The 24,082-nt window shown below is 48.6% G+C and overlaps 10 protein-coding genes across 12 annotated transcripts; 6 read left to right on the forward strand and 4 right to left on the reverse strand.

The window, feature by feature from the left end:
* Nucleotides 1-3: 3 nt before the first annotated feature.
* On the forward strand, nucleotides 4-800 carry TERG_11906 (uncharacterized protein; the record flags this gene model as incomplete). The annotated part of the gene is made up of 2 exons (XM_003235723.2): nucleotides 4-27; nucleotides 90-800. The coding sequence occupies 2 exons, from the start codon at nucleotides 4-6 to the stop codon at nucleotides 798-800; spliced, it is 735 nt and encodes a 244-aa protein (XP_003235771.2).
* A 94-nt stretch (nucleotides 801-894) lies between these two features.
* Nucleotides 895-1,380, forward strand: TERG_11907 (uncharacterized protein; the record flags this gene model as incomplete). Its single annotated transcript, XM_047750947.1, has 1 exon — nucleotides 895-1,380. One exon carries the CDS (start codon nucleotides 895-897, stop codon nucleotides 1,378-1,380), a length of 486 nt encoding a protein of 161 aa, XP_047605749.1.
* Nucleotides 1,381-3,033: 1,653 nt separating this feature from the next.
* TERG_02826 (uncharacterized protein) lies at nucleotides 3,034-5,380 on the reverse strand. The gene is made up of 2 exons (XM_003235725.2): nucleotides 4,505-5,380; nucleotides 3,034-4,432 (listed from the first exon to the last, which is right to left on the reverse strand). The coding sequence occupies exons 1-2, from the start codon at nucleotides 5,113-5,115 to the stop codon at nucleotides 3,094-3,096; spliced, it is 1,950 nt and encodes a 649-aa protein (XP_003235773.1). The 5' UTR covers nucleotides 5,116-5,380; the 3' UTR covers nucleotides 3,034-3,093.
* Nucleotides 5,381-6,804: 1,424 nt separating this feature from the next.
* On the reverse strand, nucleotides 6,805-8,777 carry TERG_02827 (alkylated DNA repair protein AlkB; the record flags this gene model as incomplete). The annotated part of the gene is made up of 2 exons (XM_003235727.2): nucleotides 6,805-8,413; nucleotides 8,483-8,777. The coding sequence occupies 2 exons, from the start codon at nucleotides 8,775-8,777 to the stop codon at nucleotides 7,638-7,640; spliced, it is 1,071 nt and encodes a 356-aa protein (XP_003235775.1). The 3' UTR covers nucleotides 6,805-7,637.
* Nucleotides 8,778-9,510: 733 nt separating this feature from the next.
* TERG_02828 (CMGC/CDK/CDC2 protein kinase) lies at nucleotides 9,511-10,667 on the forward strand (the record flags this gene model as incomplete). Its single annotated transcript, XM_003235728.1, has 4 exons — nucleotides 9,511-9,547; nucleotides 9,607-10,115; nucleotides 10,179-10,342; nucleotides 10,406-10,667. The coding sequence occupies 4 exons, from the start codon at nucleotides 9,511-9,513 to the stop codon at nucleotides 10,665-10,667; spliced, it is 972 nt and encodes a 323-aa protein (XP_003235776.1).
* Nucleotides 10,668-11,020: 353 nt separating this feature from the next.
* Nucleotides 11,021-12,724, forward strand: TERG_02829 (uncharacterized protein; the record flags this gene model as incomplete). Its single annotated transcript, XM_047747970.1, has 1 exon — nucleotides 11,021-12,724. One exon carries the CDS (start codon nucleotides 11,021-11,023, stop codon nucleotides 12,722-12,724), a length of 1,704 nt encoding a protein of 567 aa, XP_047603942.1.
* A 121-nt stretch (nucleotides 12,725-12,845) lies between these two features.
* Nucleotides 12,846-14,360, reverse strand: TERG_02830 (uncharacterized protein; the record flags this gene model as incomplete). The annotated part of the gene is made up of 2 exons (XM_003235730.1): nucleotides 12,846-14,263; nucleotides 14,339-14,360. 2 exons carry the CDS (start codon nucleotides 14,358-14,360, stop codon nucleotides 12,846-12,848), a joined length of 1,440 nt encoding a protein of 479 aa, XP_003235778.1.
* A 504-nt stretch (nucleotides 14,361-14,864) lies between these two features.
* On the reverse strand, nucleotides 14,865-16,550 carry TERG_02831 (uncharacterized protein; the record flags this gene model as incomplete). Of its 3 annotated transcripts, XM_003235731.1 has the most annotated exons (3): nucleotides 14,923-14,940; nucleotides 14,994-16,398; nucleotides 16,462-16,550. In XM_003235731.1, 3 exons carry the CDS (start codon nucleotides 16,548-16,550, stop codon nucleotides 14,923-14,925), a joined length of 1,512 nt encoding a protein of 503 aa, XP_003235779.1. The 3 variants fall into 3 exon arrangements, with proteins under 3 accessions (XP_047603943.1, XP_003235779.1, XP_047605750.1); XM_047747971.1 differs by having other exon boundaries at nucleotides 14,865-16,398; XM_047749459.1 differs by lacking the exon at nucleotides 16,462-16,550 and having other exon boundaries at nucleotides 14,994-16,187.
* A 557-nt stretch (nucleotides 16,551-17,107) lies between these two features.
* TERG_02832 (uncharacterized protein) lies at nucleotides 17,108-21,201 on the forward strand (the record flags this gene model as incomplete). The annotated part of the gene is made up of 3 exons (XM_003235732.1): nucleotides 17,108-17,295; nucleotides 17,395-21,010; nucleotides 21,079-21,201. The coding sequence occupies 3 exons, from the start codon at nucleotides 17,108-17,110 to the stop codon at nucleotides 21,199-21,201; spliced, it is 3,927 nt and encodes a 1,308-aa protein (XP_003235780.1).
* A 793-nt stretch (nucleotides 21,202-21,994) lies between these two features.
* On the forward strand, nucleotides 21,995-23,120 carry TERG_02833 (uncharacterized protein; the record flags this gene model as incomplete). Its single annotated transcript, XM_003235733.1, has 4 exons — nucleotides 21,995-22,030; nucleotides 22,088-22,429; nucleotides 22,491-22,653; nucleotides 22,750-23,120. The coding sequence occupies 4 exons, from the start codon at nucleotides 21,995-21,997 to the stop codon at nucleotides 23,118-23,120; spliced, it is 912 nt and encodes a 303-aa protein (XP_003235781.1).
* Between the last annotated feature and the right edge of the window lie 962 nt (nucleotides 23,121-24,082).

Consider the following 24,082-nt stretch of genomic DNA (forward strand, 5'->3'; position numbering starts at 1 on the left):
ATGATGCCGCCCCAATCCGTGGTAATTGTATGTAAAAGCCCTTTATTAGGTATATATTCCGATGTGCTAATGAGAAATAACTGACATAGGTTGGAGGTTCAGTTGCAGGGTTGCTACAGGGACTACAGCTCAAACGCAGCGGTAGTAATGTCATCGTGCTCGAGCAAGACCCCTCGAAAGACCGCCACAGTCATGAATCCGGGGTATCGATCGGACGAACTGTGGTACACTTGTTGGATAAATACGATGCAACAGGGCGACCAGCAGCAATTCCGGCAAAGTACTTGAGTGCTGCATGGCACAAATGGCTCAGGGTAGTGAATACTCACTGGGCACACAGCATGAGCAACTGGGGATGTCTATACCTGATTCTGAGAGCGAACTTCGACGGCTTGAAATCCGAGACAGTTCCAAACCCGCCACAGCCACGCAAGGGAGACGGGGACGTGGAGTATTGGCCTGGAAAGCGTGCGACGGGACTGAAGTATGATCGCGACGCGGGTAAGGTGCACCTCCAGTATGTGGATGTAACAACCGGTGAGGAGGGAACTGTGAGCGCAGACACCATCATTGCAGCAGATGGAGTGCACTCCACGATCAGGAAAATATTACAGGTACCGACACGCAAGGAATATGCAGGGTATATTGGATGGCGCGGTACAGTGCCAGAAAGCTTGCTGTCCGAGCAGACAATTGAATACTTTTCGAATCGACTAAACTTCACCGTTATGAATGGCACTTATTTCATAAGGCGAGTCAATCGTTTAGACATTTGTGGATGCCCGCTGACATGGGTTTAGTTACTTTATCCCAACGGAGACCGGACATGTCGAACCCGGCAAACGTCTGATCAACTGGGTGTGGTATTATATTCTTCCTGACGAATCGCCCGAGATGGACACCATATTTACCGACATACACGGCAAGGTACACCCCAACACGGTTCCTCAGGGGCTTGTCAACCCTGGTGTCTGGGCCTCTCAGGTGGCGCGATACCTCCCACAAATGACGGCTCCACTCGCTGAGGTGGTGAGCAAAACACCTAGGCCGTTCGTAACGAAAGTGGGCGAAGCGCAATGTTTTACGCCCAGCTTCTACGATGGGCGCGTTGTCCTTGTAGGCGATGCCTTCACTGGCTTCAGGTCTCATTTGGGGATGGCATCGGAACAGGCTGCTCGCCATGCTGTGCAAATGGACAAGGTCTGGCGGGGAGAGATGACCATGGAACAACGCGACCGGGAGGCAATTCTATACGCGAAACGCTTCATTTTGTTGAATAGGATGGTTGGATGGACAGGCCTAGGATGGGTATTTTCCCTTTTCACCGCAATGGCGAGTTATGCGTGGCTGGCTATTCAGCAGGGGCTGGGTATTGCGTAAGTGATCGACAGACCTCCATGTATCCGAATAAGCGTCTACCAGCCCATAGCATCCAGAAAGCCCCGTTTATGAATACTATGAGCAGCTTTTCACTCTGTAGCAGCCGGATGTTTACTTGAACAATGGCAGATATATCCCTACGCGTCTAGAATGGGGCTGTTGTCTAGGTCATCATGTCCTTGTCAATGTACGCCGAGTTTCTAGTCAACTCCTGCATATTTATCTGCACTCCGTGGTTATAGAAAGGGCAGAGTATCAGGGTATATACCGTGTCAATAGCACCGTGAAAAGGCCTCTTGCATGAATAATATCTTGAGAACATGGACTGTGTCGTGCTAAATAACATCCAACATCGCCGTGTTTACTTTGCGGCTTCAAACGGGAAAAAACGTCTGAGCGCGAGTTTAAAAGTTTAAATTTAAGCTTCAACAAAATAAGAATGGCTGGGACACGCTAAGCTAAAAAGGGACAAAAACTGTAAGTCACGTGATGATTACTCAGCAAAACGGTTCCCAGCCACCGAGAAAAAACAACATCGAGAGATCTCGCGATGACGGGAGAAGAAGCGTTTTGTTTTGTCTGAATGGTTACTTAAACAGGGGGGCTGGGGAGGTGGCAGGGGAGACAGCCGCAGGGTTTCCCTCATATATTGCCGTTGTACTCGTACATTTGTTCTACTCTCTTTCCCTCTTTCTTCTTCTTCCATGTCGACCTCCAACTTTCCCTTCTACATATACCTATTGTTTATCCCGAGCACGCTGCCATAGTATACCTGGTGAGTTCCCCCCGCTGTTTTCCAACTGTACACCTTGGGTAGCTCTGACTTAGATAGATATATACCGCTATTTATTTGCTTCTTTATATATCATCCTACACTACTGAGCACCACTTATAACGCATCCTGCCTTCATATTTACCAAGACACGGATACAAAGGCATCTCTCTATTCCTCCTACGAACCGACGTCCATCGAACGACTATCGAACGACTGCTCACTGGCTTCATTGAGCCTAGCCCCCCGGCAAACACACAAAAATGGTTCAACGAAATGTCACAATCGCCATTATTCTCATTGTACTGTTCGTCCTCCTTGCCGCAGTCGGAATTGTAATCTTCTACATCAACAGCCGCCTGGGTTGGTTCGCAAGAGCAAGAGAAGTAGATGAAGAGCAATAACACCGACTACTTCCCATGAACCAAAGGATGGAAAGGTCACTTGATAAAACTACGAAATCTAACGAGGAGGGAAATACGATATATCACGTTGATGCATCTATGGGATCACGACTCTCTTATGCATGAGTGCAAATTCCAGGCGTTAAAGGGAGGTTAAAGGGAGGCTTTTATCATTAGCAGAAATTATCGGCCTAGAATTGGGTGTTTTGTCACGTGGGAAGAAAATTCAAGGCATTTTCACCTTGTTTGTGTTTTCGTTGATCTAATGAAATTAAATCCCGTCAAGCGACTGAGGATTTTATTAAATGCCCACGCTGTGGGTTTTGTGTATTACTTCTTCTCGCATTAATTATATACATCAGCGAGTTTTTTTTTTAAAAAAAAAAAAAAAAAAAAAAAAAAAAAAGGAAAAAAAAAGTTAACACAATGAGAAGAGGAATTTCACAAGTCGGCCGTTTCTAATACATGTTTATTTAGTCCATGGCTTCTACCGTTCACAATAATATAAGCAGGCTCTGATAAAAAAGGAAATGCGGATTAATGTGTCTCTCGCGAGTCTTGTTCTTTGGGGGTATACTGTATCTTTGTTTTAGGGGATGCTTCGACCCTATCGGAGCCGCTCCCATCCGTGGGGCCGGAGGCGTTTGACAGTCTGTGTGGAGGAGCTACGCCTTCACTACTAGCTTGGCTGCCAGACTGCCTGGCGGCGCTTCCTGGTGCCGGGGGAGTAGCTGGGGTTCCAGAACTGACAGGGAATACGGGTCCGCGAGGAAGGGTCGGAGACAAAACTGAATTAGACCGATTCTGCGGGGTAGAGTATGGTTCAAGGGCCGGTGGATGATTCCAAGAATATCTGGGAGATGAGCTACCTGGGCTGGAAAACTTATTAGGGTGCTGATCCTCATGCGGTCGTGGGCGTTTGGGTGGACGGAAATATTCAGCTGGTTCGTTGGGCTCTCTATCTTCGTTCCGGGGGGATTGTCTGGCAGGGGACGGTGGAGGATGGGGATGTCGTTGGAATGGCGGCTGGTGTTTTGGTGATGTTGGAATTGGAGGTGGGAGTTGGTTGCTTCTTTGAAGGGGAGAGGCAACTCGTGATGAATAGGGCTGGCGAGGTATACTAGGCAGGGCCGATACTTCAGTGTTAGTGTTATCCAGACCACCCACACCGCTTCTCCCCATGGATCTATCGTGCATTACAACACGCTGCCATTTAGCTACAAGGTTGTCGTAGTCCCATTTCGACGACTCAGGCGAGTGTATCCGGCTATCATGCCTGTCAAGTTCCCTGGCAATATCAGGGGATATGGGCAGGAGGTTCGGCGGGAAAATAGCAAATTCTCTTGGCCATTGGCAAGATGCAAGCTTCTCGACCTGTGCACGCAACTGATTGGCTTCCTGCTGTGTGCGGAGTAGCTGAGCCTCGATCTTCTTCCGTTTCTCGGCTTCTCGTGCAAAAGCCCGTACTATCTCAAGATGCCACAACTCCCGTTGGGCCGCAGGTGAAAGCTCCATCCAATTCTGTAAGGATAGCTCCAGATGCCGGGGGATCATCTCCTCATGCTGATAGGCTACCTTTTCGATCATACTTGCATCATGGCTTGATGGCTGGCTTTGGTGTGACGACGAGGACGACGCAGAGTTAGCCGCTGTGAGCTGGTCGTATTTCCATTGGTGAACCTGGGCGCGCAATGCTTGCTGTACTATCTCCCGCTGGTTCACGCTCGGAGGGTCAATGGGAAATGAGTTGGGCGATGGGAATGGGTGGGTAGAAAAGAGGCTCGGAGGGTGCGGTAATGCCTGGAGGCACAGGGCAGGAAACGTTTGCGATTGGAGATCAAAGTCGAACGGAGAGATGGACTGAGTATAGTTGCTGCTGTGAAACCGGTTCAGAAACAGTTTCAGCTGGATGTAGGAACAATAGGATCGATTGGTGTGGTGAACTTACGCTGCTGCTTTCACACTATCTAGGACCTCCCTCAATGCAAGCTCCAGAGCTCTTGTAGTCTCGGTTGAGTTGGAGCTACTCAGCCGATTCGATCTCTCTAGTGAAGTAGAAGGGATCCTCAATTGTGAAACCGGCGAGGAATTGGGAATATCGTTGATGACGCCGGTAGCATGCCATGTTGGCTGGTTGATTAGAAGTCGATATGACTTGCCTGCACCACTTGAGTTGAGCTGCAACGGAGCGACAGAGTGCGGATCTGGACCTGTAGCAGCAGAGGCCGCACCGATTGCAGCCGCGGGCCCAGAGGCAGGCCCTGATGCAGACGAGACCTCCGGGCTGTTCTGCTTTGTCCCACCGCGCGCCGTCCGCCGAGTGATACTGCTGCGAAGCTGTCTGATTTCTTCCACATTGTGCACCCCATCCGGCTTCTTCTTGTAAAGGTACTGGTCCAGATGGCGGCCGAGGGAGGACGAAGTAAAGGTCTGGTTGCAGTACGGACACTGCTTGTTCTTGACGGCCAGGGCCTTGGGTGCTGTAGAGGTTTCTCGCTCGTCCTTGGAGGCATTGGAGTCCCTCACCTCTTCCGCCCGCGCGGGAGACGTCTCTTCCATAGCTCTAAATCGCCTCGCTCATCGAGGTAAGGCGAACAGACAGCTAACTAAGATAAGGGGGGAGGGTAAAAAAAATACGGCGGACGGGAAGCGACAGTCGATGGTGGAAGAAGATGAAAAAAAGCGAGAGCTGGCGCAACTTTCTCGGCAATTCGGGTGAATAAGAGAGCTTTCACCTAACGCACAGCTGTTAGCTACATATCCTCCAGTATCCCCAGGGCTTGCTCGATGCCTCCTCTGCCCGTAGAGGCGATGTGAGATTGCTTACCTGCCAGCAACAAAGCCGCGCGACAGGTTTTGCCGTGGGCGCATGCAAGGCTATCGCATGCGTATATAACAACCCGATTTATCACCACCAGAAAAAAGCAAGCAATGAAGCTAGCAGACAGGAATAAAAAGGCTGAAAAAGCATAAAAAAACATAAACCCGCCCGGGATAATTCAGAGTAAAGAAAGGCATCAGGCCCTGATGTCGCCGTCAAGCAATGTTTGCTGCTGCCAAATAATAAAAATGGGCAGCGAGGATGCGCAGCGCCAGCGGTAAAAGCCGAAGAATCTGGGCTAAAAAGGCAAGCTGACTGCAAGCTAGCAGTGGAGGAAGAGCGGAATATCTTACTATCGGGCCCTAGAAAATTATGAAGAGGACCAAAAATACAGAGCCAAAAGAATTATATGGATTAGCAATAGTGACAAAAGTAGAAAAATAAATATACAGGCGAGGGAAAGGCGATGGATGCTTGCTTCTGCGGTCGTTGCGAAGAAGCAAATAAGCGTATATATGCAAGCACTCAAGTACTTCAGGCCAATATGAAATAGAAGAACCTGTTGCTCTGCTCTCTTTGCTTCTTCTTCTTCGTTCGCCGAGCAGGTCAACAAATCGGAATTGCATGGAAGGAGTCCCGCGGGTGAGACGGTAGCTCAGGAGGGCCTGCCAGACACGATGCAGGGAAGAAGCAATGAGCGGCGGCCAACAGAGCGCAGAGAGAATTTGAAGGCGGTGGGTTCTGATGGATGGAAGAAGCGCCTGAAAGAAGGGCTGTCGTGGTCGACCGTTTGGCCTCGATGGAGTCCGCAGCTGGATGTGATAGAGCAAGTCCATAATGCGTTCCATGCAGAACTGACGGGTCCGAGATGTGTGAAGCCGGGGGGACCCTGGCCAAGGAACGGCGATGCGATGCGATGCGCTGCTGCGATGGGTGCCGTGAGCGAGAGTGCATGCAGACGGACATATCTTTTCCCTTCCCTTCCCGCGAGGTACATACATATGTCCATCCATACATGCATCCGGACAGGCAGGCCTCCCGTTCGATGTACGTCGATGCATCTCCACCAGTGGAAAGACTCTTTCCGCACCGCTCAAACACTGCCATACGCTGTACTTGCGGGTAGGCTTCTTTAGGGGCTGGGCATGCATGGGAAACAATGCATATCAACCGAGTTCGTGCCTGAGCGCGTCGCGATCTTCTCAATTTCGAACTCATATCATCGCAGTGGACTGTCTGGCGCTGCTGGCTGACGAGACTTGGTGGCGGCACTCTGCTCGGGATTTCCCGTCATCTCCCTGCTTCTCTCAATCTCCTTCCGCCTCCCCCCATGCGTCGACCGCCCGTTGCCGAAAAGAAAGAACAGAAGATATGAACCATCGCAATCATGAAATGTGTTGAGCAATTAGAGCGCCATCCGTCTGGGGATACTATGTTTAATAGCGTGGTGGAAGGGCGCCTTGACTTTGTGACTAAAGAGCGAGGACAGGGGGGAAACCAGACGAGAACCTGGCCTATCTTCAACGATATCGTCGGCGTCCCCGTTCGGTTCGATCGTGGGGTTTTCATCTCCCTGGCTTTCTTTCTTCATACTTTTTTTGCTGCTTTGTTGCTTTATTGTTTCTTTTCTTTTTCACCCTTCCGTGGGTCTAATTTCAGCCATTGAGGGCTATGGGAGGTCCGATCTCAAGAGGGCAGATATGCACATATGCCCGAGTTTCGATGCGCCGGATGCCCTGACCAGGTACTTGTGACGGGTTACACGAGGAGCATATAGTGCTGTACGAGGAACGGACTGGATCTCTTGCGGATGTGAAATACAGCCTCGATTGTCGCTATCGTTGGCACAGAATCCTCGATTCGCGCTGTGCGTCTTGCCGTGTTGCACCGCCTAGGGCTGGAGATTAAAACGGTGCTTGGTTGGGACTTGTTGGCCAGATTCGGATGCTAGATGTATACGAACGGTACAGAGCGCCTTTGATACCCCACGGAAACCCCCACTGCCTTGCTCTCCTATATTGAGCGCAGCTGAACAGATACCCTTTAAGGTACATGCAGTTTACGGCGGATGTGGAGGCCAGCCGACGTCGTATTATTCCCAGAAAAGGGGCCAGAAAATGGGGAGAAGAGGTCTGATACCTTATACACGGCGACTCATAACCCCGATTCACCAAGGATCTCGGGCTTCACGCTTGTCCCAGCCATCAGGAATCACGTCCCATGTGGGCGGCTGCCCGCCCTGTGACGTAATGATTCGAGTTCAACCGATTGGTCCCGACGGCTTCATCTGTCTCACGTTCAAGTTGACTCGTTTGGCAGCCATCCAGCCGTTCCACTGCTGGAACCTGCCACCGCCCTTTTTGCTTGCATCGCCAGGCCAGTCCTGCAGCCAGCTTGGACAGGTATCTGGTAGGATTCTAGGAACACCATGCCAAGACACCCTGGATGCGCCGTCCATGTAGACTGCATCACCTGAGCGAAGTCTGATAACGGCCAAGTCCGAATTATCTGCATGGCTGACCATGAAGAGTCCGTCACAGCCAAAACTGATGCTTATCAAGCCAGTATCACACTCTTCACTGACATCCCTGTGGATGTGTAGCGTGTCTCCCGGCGAGTAAATATTGACGATTGCCGCCTCAGGCTGAGTAGCTGGAAAGATACCCTGAAGAAGATGAGATATGTCCAAGGGAAATGGCGGAGGCGGGCTGGCAGGATAGCACTTCTTGGTCCAGTCGTACTGGCCGCCAAGCGTCATCCACCGGAGTTTGCGGTTCAGTATCGCCTGAATGGTGAGAGGGGCGTGCACGGAGCTATCTTTGGGCGAGATGAAGCGGCTCAGCGAATCCTCAAAAAAGGACGGCTTGTCACCAGCCTGTCTAGTCCCGGGCAAGCATGAGGCGTCTGGGTAGGTGACGTTATAGTGTAGGTGGAGGTTGGTCTGGTGCCGCTGGTCTGATAGATCACGATGTAGTAGCCTTGACAGCAGCTCAACCTGGACCCTCGGCGGAAGAATCGAAGGGATAATCTCGAGGCCTGCCCCATAGACGTGTTAGCCCTCGCTCGTCCGCTTTGGATTTGCCTTGTTTCTAGTTGCTGACTTACCAGGGATGTCCCGATGTGTATAGACAGGTAGCGGCTCAACCGCTGGCTGGGGAACGCATCGGACGTCACATCCTCCCATGAACTGGCCAAATGCAGCTTCCAGGGGCCCTTGAGCAAGCCATCTGTCTAGCGATATGCCATCAGGAAGGCTGTCGCTGTGTCCATCTCGCCGCAGATCAATGATCGCGGGGTGCGAGTCGATATCAGGGACCTTCAATGCACGATAAGCCTTGTACTGCTGCCGCAGCCTGGCCGGAGGGTGTTCGTGGGCATCTAAACCCCAAATGGCCCCCATTCCCAGTGCTACCACTGCATCAATACTTCCTCCTCCTCCTCTTATTCTCTGTCCTTGTCGTCTTCTTCGTTGTGTGTCTTTTTGGTCTTCCTGACGTTTTGATCTTTTTTTCTTTTTTCTTTTGTGCTCGTTGAAGACATGATTATGAAATAATTAAATCATGTGTAATTTCTTTAACTTACTAAGCAACGATGACTCATGAATGACTAAGAAATAATGACTAAAGTTCCAATGAAAAATTTACTATTGGGTGAAAAATTGCTAATTTATTATTGGATAATGATTTACCACTTATTTTTCCATTGGCTGAAACTCGCGTCCCTTTTATTTGTTTATTTTCTCCCGCCGAAGATATAAAAAAAAAGAAAATCAACAAGAAAAGCAGAAGGAAAACACGCGAAAGCAGGACATTCCAACCGCCACAAAAGGACAAAAGACAGACAAGAAGATAGCAGAAGACGAGCGAGAGGAAGAGACTAGACCAGAATAAATGGCGTTGTGAAGTGAGATCAAATTCCCCGCTGTGTCTCGAGAGAGCTTGAACCTGCACTACGTTTATCCCAGCTCCCGCAGCGCCACAACCCCTCGATATTCATCAAGAGATATACGAAACCCGCGTCATTGATCTGCTTGCTGCCAGTTGTGAGCCAGTTGTTAGCCGTGTGCGGTCGAATAGATATTCCAGTTATACTGATCGCCGGCCTCCGTGCTTGTGTTGATCTGTTGAAGGAAGATGGAGAACTACCAGAAGATAGAGAAGATTGGAGAGGGTATATCTGCTGCTATATCTAATACTAGAGGGATATGTTCATTGACCCGTTTTATATAGGGACATACGGTGTTGTTTACAAAGCTCGAGATCTGTCTAACCATGGTCGGATCGTTGCCCTAAAGAAGATTCGACTCGAGGCAGAAGATGAAGGTGTTCCTAGCACAGCAATTAGAGAGATATCCTTACTTAAGGAGATGCACGACCCAAACATTGTCCGATTATTTAATATTGTCCATGCAGACGGACATAAGCTCTATCTTGTTTTCGAGTTCCTCGACCTGGATCTGAAGAAATATATGGAAGCTCTTCCGGTGAGCGAGGGTGGCCGTGGCAAAGCCCTGCCAGATGGATCCCACGAGATGAGCAGGCTGGGTCTCGGCGAAGCTATGGTGAAGAAGTTCATGGCCCAGCTTGTGGAAGGCGTCCGATACTGCCACACCCATCGCGTGCTCCATCGAGATCTCAAACCTCAGAACTTGCTTATTGACCGGGATGGTAACCTTAAAATTGCAGATTTTGGCCTTGCCAGGGCTTTTGGTGTTCCTTTAAGAACATACACACATGAGGTGAGTCTCTAGGAATTTCCTCAACTATTTTCTTGGCTTATCTACTAAGGATTGACGGAATAGGTTGTCACCCTGTGGTACCGTGCCCCTGAAATTCTTCTGGGTGGCCGTCAGTATTCTACAGGTGTCGATATGTGGTCTATCGGTGCAATTTTCGCTGAGATGTGTACTCGACGACCCCTTTTCCCAGGTGATTCGGAAATTGATGAGATATTCAAGATATTTAAGTACGCTTAGCATACTTGCCTATGAAATCTACTAATTCGACTCTTAACTAATATTCTATATAGGCTACGTGGTACTCCTGATGAACGGATCTGGCCAGGCGTAACATCGTTCCCTGACTTTAAGACATCATTCCCAAAGTGGAAACGAGAAGATATTCGCAAGTTAGTGCCTGGTTTGGAGGAGAACGGCCTCGCGCTGCTAGATGCTATGCTTGAGTACGATCCCGCACGCCGCATATCAGCCAAACAAGCATGTATCCACCCATACTTCCAGGCATGCAGCTCTGCATACTCAAGTCGCGGCCGAACTCCTGTCTACCAATGATTTACGAACTCTCATTGATTTACCTCCCCTTGCTGTTCCACGTCTAATCCTCCTTTGTCCTTGCTCCTACCGTACCTCCGTCTATATTCTTAACAAGGAGGGAACAATATGTCCCATCTGCAAGATGCTTAACATTCTAGATTCCAGACGAAGTATTGCTGTTGTAAATAATAGAAATAATAAACAGAGTAAATCGTCTCCTTGATATTTAATGTTGTCTTGGCGGCTGAAGCCTTGACGTTGACTAGCAAAACAAGATCGAACTCAACTAACAACGCCGTATTCAACGGTCGCCTAACTACCTAGCTTGGTAGTTAATTGAACAATTCGTGACTCCATCACATCATGGAGCGATGCGCCTATCAATCTCCACTACCTCTACTTCTTCATTCAGCTACAAGAGGTATGCCTATTTAGGCCGGACAATAGGCCGTTGTCTCTCCAGCGCGGCTGTTCCGTTCCTTCGCGAAAATGCTGTACAGGTTCCCGTGGGTAGTAATGGGAACATCACATTAACGTGCGTACCGCGTCCTCGTCGACTGTTAAATGAACTAAAGATAGCCCAGCTAACGCATTTACACAGCGTCCTGTCTCCTAAGAAGGAAACCAAGTCCAATAGCTCGAATCTCATACTCTACCTCCCTCCCGGCCCCCTTTTTGACCGGTCACAATACACCAAAGGCCATGGTTCTACGGGTACAACGAGCACATCAAACTGTTCCTCTGCTGCAAAGCAGAACAATTTCACATTTTTACCAGAAGAGAATCTGGCGGTAACTACTCTATGTACTACTGTGGTGGTGAAATACCGCCTTGGAAGAATACAAGCGGCCGGAATCCGAAAGACCTATAGGTATCCTACGCCGGTACACGATACGTTGGCTGGACTTGACTGGGCAAAGAATGAGTTTCAGCCGGATAATGTCTTTGTTTTTGGGAGATATATCGGTGGCTCGTTGGCCCTTATGTTGGCGCTAACTGAATCTCGAGGACTCAAGGGTGTTGCAGCAGAAGAGCCGATATGCGATTGGGTTGGCTTAGATGATTACTGCATTACAGATATCGAAAAAGCAGCTCCTGATACTGAGAAGCCGGAGACAGAACAAGATAAAGAATTGTCACGGAAACGCGGCCGGAAGAAAAAGGAGCCTCTACCAACACCAGCGGACCTTGTACCTCTACTTGATGCAAGGCGCCGACTCTTCGCTACCCCGGAGAAGTACTTTGATTCTTTCGCATCTCCGACCCTATTCCTCCGAACTTCAGGAAAATATATACCTTTGACGTTTCCGACTTATCTGACGGGGCCGGGGTATCCCACACCAGTTCTAAAACGACAGCCCAAGACCGAAGCTGACGCGTTATACATGACGGATTTACTTTCTTCGTCACCGTCAGCAAACTCACCAAGTACAGACGGCAGCGAAAATATGTCAGACAGTGGACCATCTCTCACATCATTGATCAAACCCGTACGTAAACGAAAAGTGTTATCGCGCTGGCCGCCTTCGGGTCTGGATTATGGGCTGGAAGCTTATGAAGCGCAGAACCGATGGGTTAAACGGGAAGAGACTGTGCTTCCGGATGTCCAGATATTTGTCCGTGATGAAGACCTGTATGCAGAAGAGTTGGAAAATCAGGATAAGGCTACGAGTTTGGATGGCAGCATCAATACCCAGATGGAAGCTTTGAAGCTGGACGGTTATTCCAATGGCCGGGAAATGGGTCAAAATTCCCAATCAAAGAGCAAACCACGTGCAACCACTCGGTTCCGCGGATCTCTGCGGGACATAGGATCAATAAATGGTAATACTGTGCTAGCTCGCCAGGGAAAAGAGATGGTTTCCCTCATGCGCAATGTTTGCTTTTGGGGCAGAAAACAGGAGGCTGCTGAACAATGTGTGAAACTGGTTCCAATGTTACCTCCCGATGCGGATCATATAGCTGGTTCTTCGGGCAATGAAACTGCATATTCTGCCCCCAATGAGGTAAGGCCTGTTGAAGTACAAGCCGGACATCGCTTCATGGAGATTCTGCAGGAAAGTAAACAAGAGTAGCTGGCGGAAATATTTTAGGACACATATAATAAGTAAAGTAATTCCTGGTTGGGTATCTAAATGTAATGAGTATATAAACAATAAATGCTGCTCCATATTTCCCCATGTAAATGCTCTAATTTCAAAACATAGAACTCCGTTTCTTCGCAAGGGTATTAGGAGGAGCTCCACTCTCTTTCTTCCGGAAGCTAAATATACTCCGTTTCTCCTTTAATTGTGGTTGCTGTTGCTGAGGTGGTGGTATCAGGCCCCCAGCTACAGATTGTGGTCTGGGTGGAGCAAACTGCACTCGCGGGTGTGGTGGTACTGGGTGATTTTGGGTCTGGCGAGGGGGCTGTGGTGGCCTAGGGTTGGCTTGCTGCTTCTGCTGCAGTTTCAGCACCTTACTTTCTTCCTTGCCATAGATTTTCCGCAGTCGCTCAGTCTCCTTGTCAACTTGTGCTTGACGTTTTCTAGCCTCCTTCTCTTCAGCTTCAAGAAGCTTTTTAGTTTGTTTTTCAGCCTCCTTCTCCCTCTTGAGCCGTGCTCGTTTCTCTGCTTCAGATTGCTGTTTTAATGCATTAGCTTCAGCGTCTAGCTCCCATTGCGTGCGGGGGTCTGCAGGTGGGATGTTCTGACGAGGAGGTTGGGCGGGTCGTTGCTGTGATTGTTGAGGAAGTGGTTTTGCGGGCGGTTGAGACCTTGGTGGAGGACCAGAAACTGGAGGATGGTTTGCTGAGCCGTTTAAAGGTCTTGAAGGTACTAGGGTGCTTGACTGCTTGTCAATTGGGCTTGTTGGATTTGAAGATGGATTAACTATATTAAAAGCTTCCTTCATCGGGGTGAAGAATACATCCCGAATAACCATGGCTCCCAGCATGAGAACAATCTCCAGGCCCTTGTAATCCTCCATCTCAATCCGGGAGAAGTTGGGCTCGTAGAGGGTGATCTCCTTTAATGCACTAAAGATGGCAACTGTGATATCCGGCTCACGGTTCTTCTTTGAGTTTTCACTAGGCCCGACAACTTTGCCAGACAAGTAACATCCAAGGTCTTTTGAGCCCATCCTGCCGTCCTTTCGCCAGTTGAATCTTAATCGAGAGGTAGCGTCTGATGTTGCGGGTGTAGTAAGAGTCTTGTCAAGTTGTGACTTAGATGGTTCTCGAAACGTCTTCTGTGGCATCTCAAAGGCCCATGTGGCTGGTGTATTCCATGTCTTGGGCTTATGGCGGACTAGAACTTGTTGCTCGGGGTTATATAATTGGATAATGAACTCAGTGGGTATGATAGGCTCTGGTGGTGGTTGTACCCCTCCATTTGCCCGGATAGCCTCCTGGGAAAATGTAGGATAAGTCCACTTGGGTACTATCAAGACCTCTCCGTACAGTGCATCGGGACAGAAAGCATCGTATAGTGCAACAGCATAACGATTTCGGGATGTCTGTAGTTCAGGGTCCAGGTGTCGGACGGTGTACGCTGGCTGTGGCTCTTTTCCATGTTGAGCAACGAACAGAGTCGAGTATGACTTGGGATTTTCCGATGATGGCTTCACGAAAAATGCTAGAACAAGTCAGCATTAGATAAACAATACCAGCGTAGGGGTAACCAGGTTGATAAACTGTGAATTTTGCTTACTAGGGAGGTTCTCATCAAGCATCCTGGCAGTCACGTTTAGACCAACCACGCTTAGGGATAGTAGCGCTTAGCAGTCTATGGCAATTTTTTGGCAAATAGATAAAGGTGGCTGTCTCCAGTAATATTCTCAATAGCGCAAATAACGTATATATACCCATTAGAGGCATATCTTGCTGCTCATCTGGCTCTGTATCTACCACAAGTTGCTGCGGCCTGTAAGCTTCGTCTCAGCCTGCGTCATGCGGCTTTGTCAGCCAGCCCCATCCATCTTGGCGCCCTGATTTCTATTTTAAGCCACGCGAGCCACGCAATTTTATATAATGGTGACGAGGCAGCTTGGATATTGGTATTGGGGCCGGCGTATGGAAGCGTTACGTGACTTTCGCGCAGGGATAGGGTTAGCAGAGAAAGCAATTGTAGGAGGTGACGGAGTTGGAATAAGCTACGGGGCGGTTTTATGATGAAGGGAAGCGTCAATAAAACTAGTCATTGTCATTATTTTCGCATATCATAGGCTGAGTCTATTTTAGTAAAGCCGAAGAACCCATAACATGAATTGTATAAGATATTCGTAACAGAGATGATCATTGGAGAAGGTGATCCTACAAGGAATCTTAGTATGACAAGCCAGCATCGAATTTAAAAGGTGACATACCCTGAAATGTTTCTGACTGTTCGCTCCCTTATTGATTTTCCATTCGTACTGTCGTCGAGATCGATCGGCTCGTCGACGTTCTCTCACCTCGGCTCCACGGACTTCCTTCTTCTGGCTCTCCGAAGCACCAATCATGCCCAAACCTCCGTTAGCCCTAGAGATCAGAGCACGGTTCTTGTTGGCATTATTAGCCTGTTCATCGTCCTCTTCATCAGCATTAGGGCCGGCTTCTTCAATCATACGCTGTCTGGTCAAGCGTTCTTCCGGGGTAGGATAGTTGTGCAAGTTCTGGCGGAAGTATTTGGCATTGGACCGGTGGCCTGCAGTGCGCCCAGTTGGTAGGTGAAGTTCACCATCATGCACAAACGCAGCATGGCCGTGCGAATGTGCATGTGAATGGAAGCCGTCTATATTACGATGCTTGCGAGGATCAGTGTTTGAGTGATGGGAATGCCGTGAGAGTTTAGAGTACTGATGTGATCGATCATCAATGGGCTCAGCACCAATCTCAGCCGAGTCGAGTGATGAAACTGAGGTATCTGTCTCCCAGCCATCATCCTGTGTTTCCTTTCCCTCCTCATCCCCCTCCTCTCCCTCTACCTCTTCGTCATCTGAATAGGTGCTTGTAAAGTCGTAGAACTGGCCAATCTCAATCTGTTCATCCTCTGTTTCAAAGGCAATCATGCAATGGCCCTTATCTCTCATGTGTGTCTGCACAGCCTCTGGCGTCGCCTTTAACTTATGGCAGTAAAGGCACTCACTGTTCTTGTAGATCTTTGTTTGTAGGTATTCAAGAAGACCTTCACCGTCAGTGAGATACTCTTGTTCAGGAATGAACATGCCATGGAACTTTCCCATATGCAGAACATTGAGTTTGACATTAGGCGACTTGTAGTTGCAGAAGAAACACTGGGCAAGCGATAACTCTTTTTTTTCTCCATCTTTCTCGATCCGTTCGGCACTTGCCGGCTCCGTCTCTGTGGTGTGGCTGGGACGGCGCGGACGGATAGGTAGTGGATCATGGGCATCAATCTTCGTACCCTTGATCCCACTGATAATTTCGGAGAACTCTTGTTCTCCGGGTTCAACGTCACCCTCACCAGCTTCGCTGCGTTCGTTAATCGGATCTCCCATGGAGAAAGTACCGCTCATCACCGACGCCGTCTCGTCCTTTCCACCCTCTCTACGCAGCATGGCCTCTCGCTGCCTGTGTTTCTGACTCCCTAAGTGGTTTTGGAATGCATTTTCGCTATAGTATGTCTTCTGACATGCAGCACAGGACTTTTCATATATGGCTTTGGCGGCAGCAGCGGAGTTGGATGCCTGGGCGTTCAGCACCTTGTCGGTAAAGACCTCGGATGATATGGGTGGCAGTGTAGCAACACGACGCTTCAAATTGTATCGACTGTAGAAACACCCTGGGTTAGCCTTTATCAGAGACTGTAGACACTAAATTGCTAGCACTTACTGCCAGTCACTTCGCATATGCCCTCTCTGCGCTTCGCTACTGCGAAAGGCCACCTGACAGGTGTTGCATGTGTATGGATGGGTCTCCATATTGCCGCAGGACTGAAGTAAATATCTTTGGAGTAGTCTTTGCTATTCTTCGGCTGTATATATTATGGCGGGGTGTGAGGGCTGGTCCAAAACGTCGACGAAAAATCGTGTGGGCAACGGAGTGTCAGGGCTAACAAAGACAGCAACTGAAAGTCCTTTTATATAGCTTGTATTCCGTTCTGTTCCACAAGGCTTCCTCCTCGATAGTCTCGGAGTTGCGGTTGATATCAAATTCGCGTCTCCTGGCGTCGCTTTGCTTATCAAGCGACCTTTTTTTTATTGTGAGGCGAAAAAAACAGAAAGCCAAAAAAGTATGACGTTGTGCCGATCACTTTCCCCTTTTGGGGTTTGTAAGGGCTGTCTTAATTTCGACCTTCGACGTCAAGAAAAAGCAACAACAACAACCATCAAGCAGCAAAAAGCCGGACGACAACGAACAATATATGAACGGGACACCAGCCGCGGAAGGATGCTAAGGCAGTGCAAATAGCTTACTATAAGAGACGCTGCGACGGAACGGACGGACCTGGACATGTCATAACTATTGTGCAGACAAGATGACGAGGCTGCAAGGGGCGGCGCATGGGAACTGCGCAGCAGAGAGGACGGCTTACCACCATGCCAGACTCCCTTCCGGAGCGCCGGAGGTGATCTCGAGGCATACAGTGAACGTCTCGGACCCTTCAAGGGTGCTGTCTTGGGCCAAAGAAGAGCGGCAGCGGACCTTTAACCATCTCGTGAAGAGGTGAGGAACCCCCCCCAATTCCTGCGATCTTACTTCTTAGTCGGATTTCCGTATCTAAATAAGAGCTCATTGTTAACTCTTGGCCTGAAAAAATCACAGGTACAAAGCGCAGCTGCTCTATGGTTGCCAGGAACCAAATTGCATGACCCCTACGTGTCTTAGCTTTCGCCGTCGAAACACCAAAGCCCCGCTGCGCAGGTTTACAGACCTCAGTGCTAGAACAGTTGCATGCTATTTAGCAAGCCAGGATGACGCGGAGTCGGGCCTCTGCCACTATCCATCAGCAGCGGTATCGACCTCACTTGCCCCGGACGTGGAACGCAAAACCCGACAATCCAGTTCCTACATTAACGCGGAATCCGCTCGCTCACAATCGCATCAAAGAAGCAACAGCACCCTTGGGAATAGGCCAAGGGTGCCTTCCGGTTCACCTCCGACGACGCTAGATACAGCGCCGGCAGTCCTAGAAAGCAGCTCGAAAACAAGAAAAGATCCAAAGTCTTTTACCCAGAATCTCTTTGACACCCTGTCGTTACGAATGGTGGAATGGCTACCGCTTAAGCGAACAACATTCTACGGAGCTAAACCGGCGGATGAGACGAGCTCTGCTCCAACTTCTTCATTGCTCGAGAACCAATCCCCAAGCAACAAGCGTCCCTCGCATAGCACCGCACCGGCTGACACAGGAAGCTCAGGCTCGAAGTTTATTTCGTCATCTAATCAATCAACTCCTTCGGTAAATCATACTTCTTCAACGCTTGAGGTCAAAGTCCCAGGCCATCCCGTGAAGCGCCTATCACTCGAACCTTTGGAATCACGGAAGCAATCCCAACGCTCTTCTATAACCGACGAACGCTCGAAAGGTCAACGAAAGCGATCCAAGAATGCATCAGTCAACAGTACACCCACGGCAGCCGCTAATACCTCACAATCTCTCCCATCCCCACCAGCTTTACGACACAGATCCCAGAAACATCGCCGCATTGCCGATGGCACATCCAAAAGCAATGCGCACGTTTCATGGGGCGATCAAAGTACAGTTAGATGGCCTAAACCCGAGTCCAATGGTGACTCGCCCACAGAGCCTACAATAGATGCATTCTTTCCTCTTGACCGGCAAGGCTTAGCTCCCGAATCGAGAACGGAGGAGTCGGACGAGGCACCCCCGGTACAGAGTCTTTCCCATCTCTCAGAAGAAATTGTCGATTCATTAGAGAAAATCATGATCGAGACAGAGGACGATAAGCAAGCGTGGAAATCTGAAATATCTCAACTGGAGTCAATGGGATACTCTGAGCCATGGGAATGGAAATATGCTACTCATCAGCAAAGATTAGCATTTCCTTTCATTGCACAAAGCGTGTTCTACGTACTAGGAAACCCACAACAATTACTGCTTTCCTTTCGAAGTAGCTCTGACAGCCGGCCTACGTCTTCACGATTGGACATTGACTCGCTAGATGGCACATTTAGGAAACTGCACCGTATATGTCCTTGGGAAACGACCCTTCATAGTCTGTGGCTCAGCATGGAAAAGCTCTTTAACCCTCCCGCAGAACTTTCTCTCACTAGGATGCAACGCCGCCACTCCAAATCATCCAGTTTAACTACCCCTACATCCCCCAGATTTGAACATCTGGGCCCAAATGATTACATTACAGATTCCGATGCTGCTTCCATTACCGTTGTCGCGCTGCTGGCCTTATCAAGCACCATTCCTCATACAGACAGACGAACATGGGAAGCTATCCGTCATATGAGAGCATCTGGGTCAGTAATGCCAGACAGCATGATGCGAACGTTTTCCAAGCTTCAAACGCAAACTATAATTGAAACATCCGACAGATTCGAACATGACCTAGCCCTACGATTGCTCAATAGGTTAGCACGCGTTATTTCGACCCGGCTTGCCTTCCATGAGGTCTTCAAAACAAAGGCGTCTCATATCACCGACTTCACGAGTAATGATAAATGTGAGCTCATAGAGCAAATTATTCTCATGCTCCGGCAGTTTCATAATCCTGGATCGAGTGGTAGTAGTAACAAGATATCACTACCCGGGGACAGAAAGACTACCACGCCCATGGTAGTGGTAGAGTGGTTGAGGAGTGTTCTCCTGAAAGAATGGGACGGCAAGCCAGAGCTGTCAAAAGCCAGTGCAGCCGGAGGTGCCTTACAGCTCCTAAGCTTCCTATACAGGGACCGGACCAAACTGGGGTTGTTGCCAGAGGACTTCCATACACCTTTTTTTGCGGACCGGCTAGATCCAATTGACATGCCTACCGAGTGGGTAGACCTGCTTTACAACAATCGAACAATGCATTTGCTTTCTTGTTCTTTCATATTCCCCCCGTCAGCTTTGGTAACATACTTTCGAGCAATAAACCATGCAACCATGTCCAAGTCATTTGAGAATGCGGTTATTGCCTCGAAGCATGTCACTTCTATGGCATTTTCTGGCACAATCTCTGTGGATGATAATCTTGGCCTGCTTGCCAGGCTAAGGACAGGGCTCACCATGTTTTTTGTCATCAGCGTTCGGCGAGACCATGCCTTGGAAGATGCTCTTAACCAACTATGGAGGCGAGAAAGGCGGGAGCTCCTACGGCCATTGAAAGTTCGCATGGGGATGGATGATGGTGAAGAAGGCGTGGACCAGGGTGGTGTTCAACAAGAGTTTTTTAGAATTGCGATGTTAGAAGCCATGAACCCGGCATTTGGGATGTTCACGATTGATAGTCGGAGTGGCACATACTACTTCCAACCTTGTTCCTTCGAGCCTCTCTACAAGTTCGAACTTTTGGGTCTTCTGGTATCCCTTGCTATCTACAATGGCGTGACTTTGCCGGTGGACTTCCCAATTGCGTTATATCGAAGACTTCTCGGACTCAAGGTGAAAACCACAGATCATATTCGAGTTGGCTGGCCTGAGCTTGCCAAGGGCCTGGATGAATTATTGACCTGGGAAGACGGCGACGTGGGAGATATCTTTATGCGGACATATGAGTTTAGTTTCAACGCATTTGGAACTGTTGTCACTGTTGACATGGAGAGAACCGATAAAAATGAACCCTGGCCAGCTCCGGAGAGATATGCCCAGTGGGAAAAGACTAAACAAAAGTTAAATGACCAGCGGGTTGCTACCAGGAGACTTAGCCACCAAAATGGTCCCGATTGGAGTAACAGTGTGTCTATGTTGAAGGAGTACTCTACTGATTCGCGGCAACACCCTCGAGATACACATGTCATTGGTATCTTAAAGGGCGCTCCCTCAAGGCTGCCACGACACCAAGTATCCACAGAGCCACAACCAGAGGCCTCCACCGTGACGAACGCCAATCGTAGACAATTTGTGAAAGACTACATTTTTTGGTTGACTGACAAGTCCGTTCGCCCACAGTATGAGGCATTCCAGCGTGGCTTTTTTACCTGCCTGGATCGCACTGCTTTGTCCATCTTCAATCCTGAGGCATTGAAAACGGTTCTCGAAGGTATCCAGGAGATTGACCTGGCAGAACTGCAAAGGCATGCTCGCTATGAAGGTGGATGGGATGGAAACCACCCAATAGTCAAAGGGTTTTGGCGCGTCGTCTTACGATACCCCCTTGAAAAGCGGCGCCGACTTTTGGAATTCGTTACTGCCAGTGACCGAGTGCCAGTTAATGGAATAGGCAGCATCTTATTTGTCATTCAACGCAATGGCGTGGGCGATAGCGTATGTTCCATCCTTCCTATTAACAGAACTATCCAAAAAAAGACCTGATATGCTAACTTTGCTGATAGCGGCTACCAACTAGCTTAACTTGCTTCGGCCGGCTTCTACTGCCTGAGTATACTTCTGCGACAGTACTCGAAGAAAAACTAGAAAGAGCATTGAATAATGCCAGGGGGTTTGGAGTTGCGTGATTCACACATACGTTAGGAATGTGACAGTGGTTTTTCCTGCTCTTTTTGCATTTTTCGGAGTATTCTTCTCCACGTTTTCTTGTTTATAGCCTTGTTTATTCGCCTTCTGTGATGCCCTTATGACCTATTTGCCTTTTGCATTCCTCTCGCTGTTTGTTATAGATGGCCTCTTGGTTTTTTAGACTTATGGGTTGGTCAAAGTGGTGGGAGAGCTGCTCATCAATTCTTCAGTTTGATAATTTTCGGGGAACAAGCAAGTGAAACGTTACTTTTGATGGTTTATCTAAGCAGTAACCATTAGTTATAGAGTGGGACAAACATTCTACCCTCGCGGACTTCGCGCATCTTTTAACGCGAGCCAGCGACCATCACTTTATGCTTTTTGTTCTTATTTTATGCTTTTTATATCCCAGGATTTCGGCTTCGCGGTTTGTTCCTGACCCTGCCGTCGCCAGGGCAGGAAGCTTTGTCGACGATGACTAATACCATTCTCCCATTAATAGCAACTATCCCGACGGCAAAATTATCCCCCGGGGCTACCGCCGATATAACCGAAGCCGAAAGGGAAGGTGTGGCGACTGCGGCATAAAAGTCCAAATTACATTCGAGTCACTTTTCGTATCGACGGGGTGTTTGATAGAGAGACGTCGTTGCTTCGTTATTTCACTTTGATATCCGTCAGCCTTGCATTATCCAGAACCATTTATTCTGTTCTTTTGTATCTGTTTTAGTCGTTTCCCAGAAAGACGCAACAGCCACTCTGACAACCCCGCTAAGATACTGGGCTAATAAGATGCCTCCAGTCCTTCATTGTGTCCGCCATGCGCAGGTTAGTAGAAATAACTCCTCTTTGAGTATATATTCCATTCTAAATTCGTTGAACTAGGGTTTTCATAACCTCAGTGTGGAAAACCATGTCCTGCAGGACCCCTTGCTCACCCCGTTCGGCGAAGAGCAATGCCGTGCTCTCCGGGCAAACTTTCCCTATCACGCAGATGTTGAATTAATAGTCGCCTCGCCTCTTCGCCGAACAATTTATACAGCCCTGCATTCTTTTGCAAATATCATCCAAGAAAAGGGGCTTACAGTCATTGCACTGCCTGAAATACAGGAAACGAGTGACGTTCCTTGTGATACTGGAAGCGACCTTGCCGATCTAAAGAAGGAGATAGAAGAGAAAGGACTGCCTGTCGACCTATCCTTGGTCCCAGAAGATTGGAATGATAAGGTACGAGGATATTCTAATCTGGTATCGGGCAAAGAGCGTCAAAGCTAATGAGTCACTATAGACATTAGAGAGGTGGTCAGCGAATGCTAAGTCTGTTACAATACGTGCTCGTGAGGCCAGACAATGGCTGAAAGCCCGGCCAGAGAAGCACATTGCTGTGGTTTCTCATGGAGGTGTCCTACACTATATCAGTGAAGATTGGCAGGATAGTACTCTTTATCAAGGTACGTAAAGCTCACGCTTCATACCCTTCCCACATATCTTCCTCTTCAATTGGCATAACTCTGAATTCCGTCTTTTGTTAAAATGTGCAAATAAAGTCACCAAAAAGCAACCAAGCCCGAATAATTATGCTAATGGTCGTCCTTCGCCCAAATGGCCAGGCACTGGTTGGGCCAACACTGAGTTCCGCACTTTTCACTTTACCGATTCCGCGGACACCGACGACTTGTATGGCAACAAGATTGACGGTGACAATGCAAGTATTAGAGAGACCGCTGATTCAAGGAAGAGAAGAGGGAAGACAGTAGCTGAACCTCCATCTCGTGAAATGCAGAAGGAGTTTTTCCTCCAGGCTATCGCCGGTTGGGAGACTCAGGCGGCAGAAGCTTTGGCAGCAGATCGCACCACTGGGGAGAAGGTGCGAGCTATGGAGATCATGCAGAAGCAGCCTATTCCCACTGCTGAATAAATTGCTGGCTGGTATAGACGGGGATAACGTACACTTTGCTGCGGCGGGAAGCGTCCATTTTTTTTTTCTATAGATATTATTACTAGACGTGTGCAGCTAGAATTCTCTTTGTAGATAAGTTTAGTTCGTAGATTTAGAATATAGCTACTAGGAGGTTATAAGTGTTAGAAGCTGAAATGCCCCGAGAGGATAAATATATTGGCAATTCTATAAATGCATCGTCCCTAACTTTCGAAAACATGGTGAACAGAAGTGATAGGAGGGCAGGATTGATTAGAAGCAAATTAGCATAATTAAGCCCTCAAAAACGGGCGCTTTGTGGATATTTAACATGAGGAACAGGGCGACTGATATACAGACGACGGCATGCTTCAAACGGATGTATTCATCCTGCAAAGAAAAACAAGAAACTTAGTAAACCCAGCCATTAGCAAGAGAAAAAAAAAGCCCTTTCAAACCACATAAATAAAACAAGAAATGGTAACATGAATAAAAACTTGGAAACGGAATTATGTCTCGTTAACGTAGAAGGTGTTGCGATTCGTCATTCTGATCGTCATACTTTGATAATCCGGTAGGTTTTCTTTTGCGTCTTCGCTTCTTTTTGCCAGAAGCACTATTTAATCCATTGGATTGATGAGTCGATTGCTCGCTGGTGGTATGTTCCAGATCGGCAGATTCCTTGGTATCACTTGTTTGAGAGGAAGATGAGGGACGAACGCTTTGATTGCTGTCGCACTCTGAGAAGTTGCGGTCGCTTGTTTGTAAGACGACTTTGCGGATGCCGTGGATGTCAACGACTTGTTCGGTTATGCTGCCACTTCTTGTAGGACCGCGAGGGTGGAATATTGTAGATGAAGATGGTGTGTCTGAGTTGGCGCTCGGTGAACGGGTTCCGTTTTGGGATGACGGAGAGGGACCATGCATTGTGGGCAGTGAGTCGGTAATTGTATTTTTTGTGT

This window comes from Trichophyton rubrum (assembly GCF_000151425.1).
Source record: "Trichophyton rubrum CBS 118892 genomic scaffold supercont2.3, whole genome shotgun sequence".
In the NCBI taxonomy this organism is placed as follows: Eukaryota; Fungi; Ascomycota; class Eurotiomycetes; order Onygenales; family Arthrodermataceae; genus Trichophyton; species Trichophyton rubrum.